Source organism: Dipteris shenzhenensis, chromosome 22 (assembly GCF_047967505.1).
Source record: "Dipteris shenzhenensis isolate YYH24624 ecotype China chromosome 22, Dip_SZ_1.0, whole genome shotgun sequence".
NCBI lineage: Eukaryota > Viridiplantae > Streptophyta > Polypodiopsida > Gleicheniales > Dipteridaceae > Dipteris > Dipteris shenzhenensis.
This window is the reverse complement of record NC_141617.1, coordinates 38,670,458-38,680,890: the sequence shown is the minus strand read 5'-3', so window position 1 is coordinate 38,680,890 and position 10,433 is coordinate 38,670,458. Positions and strand designations below refer to the sequence as shown.

Below are 10,433 nucleotides of genomic sequence, written 5' to 3'. Positions count from 1 at the left end.
ATTAGAAAACCCTAAAGCAACAGATGGCCTGAGAACATTTATACAAATTAAAGAAGGAATGTTGATTGAGTTATGCTCGGGAAACATCAATTAACAAGATGGACTAGTTAATGGTGTAGACGGCATTTTCATCGGTATGTCCACACATCAAAATGACGACATTGTATGGATTCTATTTCAAAATCCACAAATAGGAAAAGAAACAAGACAAAGTAATTTCCATGCATACACAACAACTATTAATCGCAAATGGACACCAATATTAAGAGTCACAAGAGAAATACAAATTGGTCCTTCTAAAAAAACAATCCTCACTCATAGACAATTCTCAATCCAACCAACTACGGCACGAACAATTCATAGAGCGCAAGGGCTTACAATGGACAAGGTCGCCTTCTCTCCGACAGGCATTCAAAAGCATGGTCTGACATACACAGCCGTGTCACGTGCCAAAAAAATATAAAACCTATTCTTGCTTCAACTGCTATAAAAGCAACATTTCCTTGTAGACAAAGATAGCCACGAAGAAATGCAAAGACTAGCCACTCAATCAAGATGGAAAAACCTCAACCATAGAATGCACGAACATAGGGAATCAACTATTCTCGTCCAATCTTTAAACACAAGATCCTTACCAAAACATAAGGAAGACATTATAGCCACTCAGACACTTCTGAGTTCAGATATTATTTGTTTGCAAGAAACCAAGACTGAACAATGTGAAACACATCTCCCTTCAAATTTCAAATGCATTAACAACTCCTCCACTTGCACATTGATACGAAATGACATCACCATTCAACAAACAAACACAATTGCACAATTCGGAATTGAAATTACAACTACCCGTATCAAAACAAATAATAATCAATACACGATTGCAAATATATACAAATCACCATCCAACAAATACAAATTATTTTCCAATTATTACACGATACATTATCGACCATCGATAAAGAGAACAATGCTATATTGCTAGGAGATTTCAACATTCATATGTTACAAAAAACAAAACAATCGAACACATTAAAAGAAATTATGATTGGCTTTAATTATGAACTATAGTGCGATCACATCACAACAATATATAGAACACAATTGGATCACATTTGGAGCAACATACCGAAGACAACTCCTAAAACTGTGGAACAATGTATGCATATTGGACAGATCACTCCATAACATACATACGTGCATAATAAAGCAATGAATTTCACGTCCTCCTATACGTTACTCAATTCCCCCCCAAAAAAAAAGATACAACCACATCTTCATTTCTTGCACAAAAATCACAATAACAACCACATCTCAATTTTTTTAAATCAAAATTATTAAAACAAAAGAAATCATCCAAGAAGGGCCATAGTGGTGCCACCACCTTGTTTTTACTTAGTCTCAATCCGAGGTGTATGCTATAAAAAGCCAAAAAAATTGTCCTATGAAAGGGCAACTCTAGGAAGATCGCCGCCCAGCCCTCTTTTTCACTTGCTCTCTCTCTCTCTCTCTCTCTCTCTCTCTCTCTCTCTCTCTCTCTCTTTCTCTCTTTGTCTGTCTCTCTCTCCTAAAGGTAGAAATTGATGCAATAAAGCTTCTTCATAATGATAGCAACAAGTAGCAACGAGATGGAAATGTAGGACCAGGATCTAACTACTCTGATACCATTGTAAAGACACAGGCAGGAGAAGAGAAATGAGAGCATGCCACTAATAATCACCTAGCCACGCCACCATATAGGCATTCTAAAGATAAATCAAACTTCATAATCATGAAAGAAATACTTAGCTTTAGATGTCCCATAACATCTCTGAAAGCACTTTGTCCAATGACAAGCTTTCACTAAGAAGTGGTTCTTTCTTGCTTTTACCAATTCAACCAATAGTTCTCGATAGGAATCCTCATCTTGGGACCTTCTCCCTTTCATCTCGTAATCTTGCTTAGGCACTTGTACTTGTGAGGGCTGAGAGGCCGCGTTTGTGATGAGAAAAACAAAATAACAACTACTGCTTTTCGTTGCTTTTTGCTGCTTTTATTGCTTCTTTTATGCCGCTTTGGAGAAAAGAAGGTTGCGTATGCACAAAAAGCGGGTGGTTTTTTTAAGAGAAGCAGATGCTTTTCGTCCCCCTCGAAAGTCTTTATTGCAATAGAATAATCTTTGTACAACTGGCTCATGAAAGAGCATAAGTCTGAGTACAATCTTGAATGAATATGGGAGGCCAGGGGCCTTTCTTTTATAGACTAAGCTTCTTATGAGCCATATTGCTTCACATGCTCCTATGGCAAGGACTCTGTATTTGGCTTTTCTAGAAGACAAAGACATTGGCGGTTCTTTGTTAGATAGCCATGAAATTGCTCCTTATGCAAGGAAAAAAGCATAACCTTGGGCTGATCTTCTTGTGCAATGATTCCTAACATAGCAATAACCCTGTAACCTTTTCCTTTAGGACAAGGCATTGGAAGCTATGACTTGTTGTTTGAGCTCAAAGAAAAGGAAGCTCATATTACCTATGACTTGCTTTGTCTCCGAAACTACAGAAGGAATGGGGAAAGCTAACAAGCACAAGAGTGTCAAAGAAGAAAAAGAAGAAAAGTACCATTCCTGTTGTTCAAAAGGTAGATATAGAGGTTCGTGATGATGATGTACCTGTGGTTGATGTGATCATTGATGGTCAAGTGAATTCTAATGTTTACATTGATGGAGGTGCATCGATTAATGTCATGAGTGAGAAGACCATGATAGATGCTGATTTAAAATACTCTAGTACTACCTCTCCTTATCACATCAAATTGGCTGACAACACTAGCGTAAAGACCTTGGGAGTTGTGAAGAATCTAGAAGTGGATGTATGTGGAATTTCTGTGCTGACTACTTTTTAGGTGATCCCTACCAAGCTAGATGCACGTGCCTATCCATTGATTTTGGGAAGGCCTTGGCTACGCAAGGTAAAGGCTGTTCAAAAGTGGGATACTAGAGAATTGATTTTGCAGGAAAATTATAAGAAGGTGCGCTACATCAGAAGCCACAAAAAGGAAGTTGTCAAGGAGGAGTCTTCAACATCAGAGAGTTTGAGCTCTGACTTAACCGATGAAGAAGAAGAGACAAGGCGTAGCTCCAAAGAGTCCAGCTCAGAGGGTGAGGTGGAAGGAGTGGCCTTTGGTCTTTGTCTTGGTGCTGATCGGGGACAAGTCAGGAAGGAACAAGGTGGTGGTGCAAGAAGATCCTGTAGAGACACTTCATGTGGAGGATGTGGAGCACACTAAACGGCACCAATGCAATGAAGAGCTTCTTGGTGATTCTCTATCAAGTAGTGAGAAGCTCCAATACTTGGATATGTTAGATGATTTCTATATCTCTTTGCAACAAGCTATTCACAAGTTCGATCGGTCTCTCTTCTGTTGCTTCATTTGCTGAGTTCTTGCTGATGTTCCATCATGTGGTATCAGAGCCATGTTCACCCTCCTTGAGTGCCATGTCATCTTCCCCAAATGGAGCTTTTCTTCATTCTCTTCCCACAGACTTTTCTTAAGCTTGTTTTTTCCATTCTTTGAGTCATTTCCCACGTCCTCTAAGCTAAAGCATCCTTATGTTGGGGCGAATCCTTGGCTAGGTGAAATTAGGGAATAGTCGCCTCCTCTACCCATGCCGACAAGTTTTCATGTCACTGAAGATTCACATAATTCTCCTTGTAGGAGCCACCATTCATAAAATGGCTCTAGCTGCTGCTGTTGGGCAACGCTACAAGGAGCATGCTGATGAAGTCTAAGCAATGACGATCCAGTATATGAGGAGAAAAGGCAAAAAAACCAGTCGAAAGTGGCGCTATTCTCACTAACGTTTTGACGCGGCATTGTGCAATTCTTCTTTAGGGTCTCCTCTTTGGTAAAAGAGCTTTCATTCCATTGCAAAAGCCCCAAATCTTAGTTGACTTGGTCAACCCTCTAATTCACAAAATTGTCAAAATGTGAACTAAGAAAAGAGCATAGATTGGAGGCTGAAATTCTAGCTGTAGAAGCAAGCATTGAAGGGGCTGACTTTGCTGGAGTGCCAGAGTTTAGCCATTGGACTTGTGGGACTCTCATTCACCTACAAACATTATACTTGGTGTATTGACACTCTTTCTTTCATAGCTTTACATTCATGGAAAGATAGTTTTTGAACATGTCTTATTCTTGTGGTTCTAGCAAAACTCCATGTGTTAGAAAGATAAAGAAGAAGAAAACTCCAAGATACACCAATAGGAAGGTCACTAAACTCCAAGGCAAATCCCAAGTCCCTCACTATTATCAATATGCAAAGCATCTTGGCTTTTCATATTTCATTGCTTGTAACATGCATCTATATGGTTTTATTTTGAAGAATTGTAAAGGGATTAGACACTGCCAGTCTTGGTAAGACCTTCCCTATGGCCTCCAAAACCAAAATAGATAAGTTTGAGGGAGAGGGTTTTCATACATGGTAGACTAAACGTAAATTTATTCTTAGGAAGAAGGAGATCTGGAATGTGGCTACTAATGGGAAAGAAAAGAAACCGAGAGGCTTTATGGCTCCTAAGGATGAAAAGGCACTAGCCATAATTGCTCTTAAATTGAGTGATTCTTTTATCCATTGATGATTGTGAGATTGCTCATGCTGCATGGAGTCATCTTGAGCTTGTCTTTGGAGCACAAGGAAAGTGTTCCAAGTTTAGTTTACTCATCAAATTCTTTGATCTGAAATTGGATAGAGGAGAATCAATCTCTTCAACCATCAAAAGCATATTAACTCAGCTAGCTAGCATCAAGTTTGATGATGACATTGTAATTACTATCTTGATGATGACATTGTAATTACTATCTTGCTGAAAAGCCTAACTGAGGAATATGGCACTACTGCAACTACTCTCACCAATATATCAGAGATTAGTTTGATGGAAATAGAGGCATCCCTCTTAGAATAGAAAAGGAAATTTGAATAAAGGAATGACTACAAAGAACATGGGGCATATTTAGTCAAAGCCAACTTCAAGGGATCCACCCGCAAGAGCAAGATAAAGTGCAACTTTTGTGGAAAGCCTGAACATTTTGAGAAAGAGTGCTATACAAAGAATAAAATTTCAACAAACCTTCTGGAAGAAGCAGAGAAAGAAGAAGAAGAAGAACCTGAGGATGTTGAAGCTCTCACTGCTTTCACCACCCAAGTCAATCTTGACAAGGGCGATGACCCATATATTTTCAGTTTGAGGTTTTACCTTATTGAACCCATGGGAATGTCCATACATAGTCATTGTTCAATCTCCTTGTTGTAAACCAAGAGCCATAACCAGAGTGAGTCACAGGTTGGGGTCATGAGTGTTGTTACTAGGTGTGAACAAATTATGAAGCTTCCCATGTACTACTGCTGAGGTGAGATCATCAATTTGTGGAGGTATGAAGGACAAATTGATGTAATGGGGTGTACCAAGGGATACAAGGGTTGTGTGTTGGTTAGTGTGACCAAGTTTGCTGGTAGAAGGTTCTATTAGGTGTGATTGAGAGATTCATAGGCTTGATTGAGAGATCAGTGGAGTGATTTGTGGATCTGGAGGTGCTCTCCTTTGGGACACATGCATTGTATTAGTTGCCCCTAAAAGGGCCTCTTCACTCTTGAATAAACTACTCTATGTGCTTCATTTGCTGAGTCCTTGCTGTTCCATCAACATATGCATTAAGTATCCCTGTCCTTGTCTTTTGTGTTGTTGTAACGTGGTTCTCTAGGCACCTGAACCACGTCCTTCCACAAGCAGCCCTAAGACTCAAACTGTAAAGTTCACAGAGAGGAGATAGCTGACAGTAGAGGGAAGCTTGGGGAGAGAAGCAGGCTGAGCTACAAGTCCACTGCCATTAGTGTATCATTGTGTGTATTTCTTAGTGGAGCTATTGTGTTTATTCTGTGTTTGTATCACCTGCAACCCTCTTTCCCTATTCTTGCAGTACATTTGCATAAACTATCCCTGTCCTTGTCTTTTGTGTTGTAACGTGGTCCTCTAGACACCTGAACCAAGTCCTTCCACAAGCAGCCCTAGACTAGTAGTAACATTGCAAATGTTCAACCCAGCCCTTAATAATATGGCATCATCTTATTCCATTCCCTTATCAATGACAAAATTTTCTTCACAATCAACACTGGTATTGCACAAGCGGACCAACATATCTACATGTTTATCTTTTGTACCACTATATTGTGACTTTAACATGAATTTGTGGCTGGCTATATTCTTAAGGTGAGGAGGAACAATAATTCCCAAGTAAAATCCTTCACCGAGGTTGTTACATTGTGGTTTCATCTCTATCAATATTCCTCTCATGTAAGAAGGTTTGACAATCTGGCAGCCTCCAAACATATCTTCTACTTCAGCTTTGTCATTGCATTGCAACATGTTATACATTCAGCATTGACCCTGAGAAATTCTGTAAATAGTAGGGTCGTTTATAGAGTAGAGCAAATAGAATGATGGTCAAGAGATGAATCGATAAACTCGAACTCAGAAGTGAGGACCATGCCCTTTGAAAGACTCAAAGGATCTACAGTTCTCACAAAAATCAATGAATAATCTTACATGCCAAAATGACATAGACAATGTTTGACCCTCAAAAGTTAGTGTGACAGTTAAAAAGCAATTATTTTCTACCACCGCCAAGTAATAGATAAGTACTTGTGATGCAAACCATTTGATGATCAACAAGGCGGGCAGCATGATAACCAGGCCTCTGTGATTTGTACTGAACAAGGTATTTATTTTATAATTAAATAGTTTTTTACATCTGGCAAGACTTAGGAATCTCAATGAACAAGTCACTATTTCATGATGCAAAATTTGATGATCACACAACTTTAACCTGTCAACAATGCTAGGAATAATTGACTCAGATTGGAACTGGGTGCTGTTCAGGTTATTGGCATATGCCATACCAATGATATCCCCCTGTTACAAGTTCCATTGCTGATATAGTACAAAAATGTACAATAAATGATCTCCAAATAAAAATAACCAGGAACTTCTTTTAAGCCTGTGCCAAAATGTCTAGAGCCACCTCTTTTAGAGATGGCATTCTTTCTCGTTCAAGCAGGCAGATGTATTCATTATCTACCTTTCGTAGCACTTGCCAAGGACCTGGATAAGCTCTGCCAAAGACAAAGATGCCAAAGCTCAGACTTGAATAGAAAGCGAAAAGAAAAGAACTCAAGGTCAATTATGCCTGCATAAAACAAAACACAAACACCACACACACTGCCATCTCCACACAGACACAGACACAGACACATGCACATGCACATGCAATGCATGCATTTGAGCAATATAAATATGAATATTTAAAATATAAGTAAAAGTTATAAAAGAATCTATAAATAGCTATCCATATATGTATGCAAACAAGGTCAGCGACAAAGGACAACCATGTTTGATCCCCATGGTGCTAACAATAGATAGTCTCCCCAAGTATCTATAACTCAGACAGTTTCTTGATCAAGCGAGTGTATCAAATGCTTCCGAACCAACAATATACTTCTGATGTTGTGCCTTGCCCTTCACAATGATTGCTCAAATTTAAAAAATGGGATCAATATAGAGCAACTGTAATGGAAATATACCTGCCCTTGGGCTATCAAATGTCTCTGCAATGTCACCTCCAATATTGGCCCCCAAATTGTGGCCATGGTGTGGCCAGGACATGATCATGTGGTGGTTACTTGGATTTATGGGGTCCTTTCCTTGAGGATGGGTATGACTGATACTTTTTGCTGAGATCAAGGAAAATAAAAGCAGACCATGTGGTGGTTATTTGGATTTATGGGGTCCCTTTCCTTGAGGATGGGTATGACCGATACTTTTGGCTGGAAGGCTGTAGCAAGAGATGCATCCTTCTTTTAGGGCCTCTATTGATTGCCGGTTCTTCACCAAATGGAGAGTATGCATTGAATTGGACCTACACTAGCCCCACAAACTCTCTATGGCTAGACTCGAGCACTTGGAAGTTGGTTGGGTCAAACTTGGTAGTAGACTAGTGTGAGATGGTTAGCATGGCTAGTAGACTGGTGGGAGACTTGCAAGGAATTGTCCTTTTAGCATGGCTAGAAGACTGGTGCGAGATGGTGCACTTGTTGGGTCAAACTGGCTTTGGGTGTAGCCAATTGGAGGGACATTTTGGGGACGTGTCACAAAAGGCTAGGGTGGGCACTAGGAAGCAAGAAAAATCTTGGCATCAAATCTTTGGCTTTGAGATCTCTTTGAAAATTGGTTGTTGGCACTCCTCAGCGTGATTTCTACCAACTTTAATTAGCAACAAAAGCATGGGCCCTAGTTTTTATCCACGAATCGATTTTACCATGCTTGCTTCACAATCTTGGAAACCTTGACATGTGGCGGAAAAAGACCTACAGCCTACTGCCCCTTATTTTCAAACCCAGCTGCTATCCGCTTTATGAGCTGTGAAGGCTTGGAGTGTGGCGCGCGACTAGGAGACACAGATCAACTAACAAGCTATAGCTTTTGGGCCACAATTTTCGACCCATGCCTCACTTGCTCATGAGCTCTAAAAGCTCGATGCTTGGCATGCCTCAAAGACACAAGCAACTAACATGCTGCAGCTTGAACTACTACCTTTGCAACTAGCTACATGAAATAATATAAGCCCGTCATGCTATTCTACTTCCTCGTATCCGCCAATTGCACCAAGTTGGGAACTGTTTCCATCAAGTTTTCTAGATCAAGCTAGCTAGTGTGTCATATTTTGTTTCCTTGCTTATCCCTAGAGACAACGTGTTGGTATCAAGTCTCTAGATGCAAACATGCTAGCTGGTCTGTCATTCATCTCCAACACAAGCTAGCTCTATATAATTCCTTTCTTGAAAATATCCTTCAGGATAGAGGAGCTGCACTTCTCCTACACTACATGCATTAGCAGACGCATTCAGTTAGAGGCAGCTGCTTGGACCCCTTGGCTAGAGTCAGAGGTTCCTAGGGAGGTGGTCAGCCGCTTGTGGCCATGACTCTGGACTAGCTTGAGACCACGGAAGATATCATGCTTCTTTTGGATGGTGGCTCACGGGGGTCTATCGATTGGTCCTTGGCAAGAGTAGATGCGAGTGGACGGCCGATGCGCTTGTTGTACGGAGGGAGCATTCGAGACGATCCCACACTGTTTATGGAGCTGTCCAGCAGTACAGAGCCTTTGGACAGCAGCCTTCTGGATTGTGGCCAAGACACAGAGGATGTAGAGAGACTTCACGTGGAGGATGATGGCGTGGCTCATAGAGGATCGACATGGTTTCTCTATCGATCCGTCTCACCGGCGTATAGGATTCACGGCGAGCAGGTCTTCTAGATGGAGTTTCTCGAGGTAGTACCGGCGTTCCACACTCGCCGCCCGCAGACTTTGAAGGAGCACAATGTTTGGGAGACAATGGCCAGCGTCACGGCCTGTAATATATGGGTTGCCCGTTGCAATCAGGTGATGGGAGGGCAGCAGGTCCCACCGGCAGCTGCATTGGTAGCCATTTGGCAGAGCATCATCTTCACTCTGCGAGCCAACTAGGAGTGTGGCATCCAAGACTCTTGAGGAACCACCGAGAATTAGCTCAAATCACTAGGAAAATTAATTCACTAGGAAAATTACGAATTCGGGATAAATATGAACAAGAAATATGTTAAAAACTGTCTCACAATCCTCTAAAGTTTGGTTGACTATTTTTGTCTGACCATCCATTTCAAGATGATCCGCACTACTCATTCCCAACTCAATCCATAGTGCCTCAAACACTACAATCCAAAAATGATTGGGGAATTTAACATCTCTGTCTGACACTATGGATCTAGGTAATCCATGCAAACGAAATATATGTTTAATAAACATCGCACCACTTGTGGGACACTAACAGACTCCCTAGTCGGAATGAAGTGAGCCATCTTGGTAAGACGATCAACCATCATAAGGATAGAATCTTATCTACCTTGTGGCGTAGGAAGACCTACTATAAAGTCCATGGAAATGTTCACCCACCTACCTAGTGGTATTTCCAGGGGCTGTAAAAGACCACGTGGCTTCACCCGCTCTATCTTACTCACTTGACATGAAAAACAATGTGTCACATATTCATGAATATGTTTTTTCATTTTTTGCCAAAAGAAAACTTGTTTTACGAGATCATACGTCTTCGCAACTCCTAGATCTCCTGCACACGGGCTATCGTGGCACTATTGAATGACTCTCTGCTTGAGGTCATTCTGATTAGGTACTACTACCTTTCCATTTTGTTTCACAGCATACCATCCGGTATGGTATATCTTGCATAAGTTTGGTCTCTTATGCATGCCAAGTCATCCTTTTCCCCCGGCTTAATTACATAAGCCTTAGGCCAAAGACTCTGAACGAACTCGTCCACCTTTTGAGCTTCTCTAATCTCGGCCATTAAAGCA

The 10,433-nt window shown here is 40.9% G+C and overlaps 1 protein-coding gene across 3 annotated transcripts in view; it reads right to left on the bottom strand.

The window, feature by feature from the left end:
* Positions 1-6,787: 6,787 nt before the first annotated feature.
* The window catches only part of LOC147888083 (LOW PSII ACCUMULATION protein (DUF1995)), a 36,491-nt gene continuing 32,845 nt past the window's right edge, over positions 6,788-10,433 (bottom strand). For all 3 annotated transcript variants that reach the window (XR_015543138.1, XM_087393683.1, XM_087393684.1), the window contains exon 9: positions 6,788-7,141. Coding sequence is in view for 2 of the 3 variants with exons in the window: in XM_087393683.1 (XP_087249809.1) it covers positions 7,021-7,141 (121 nt within the window). In the remaining variant the exon portion in view is untranslated. The remainder of the gene's footprint in view (positions 7,142-10,433) is intronic.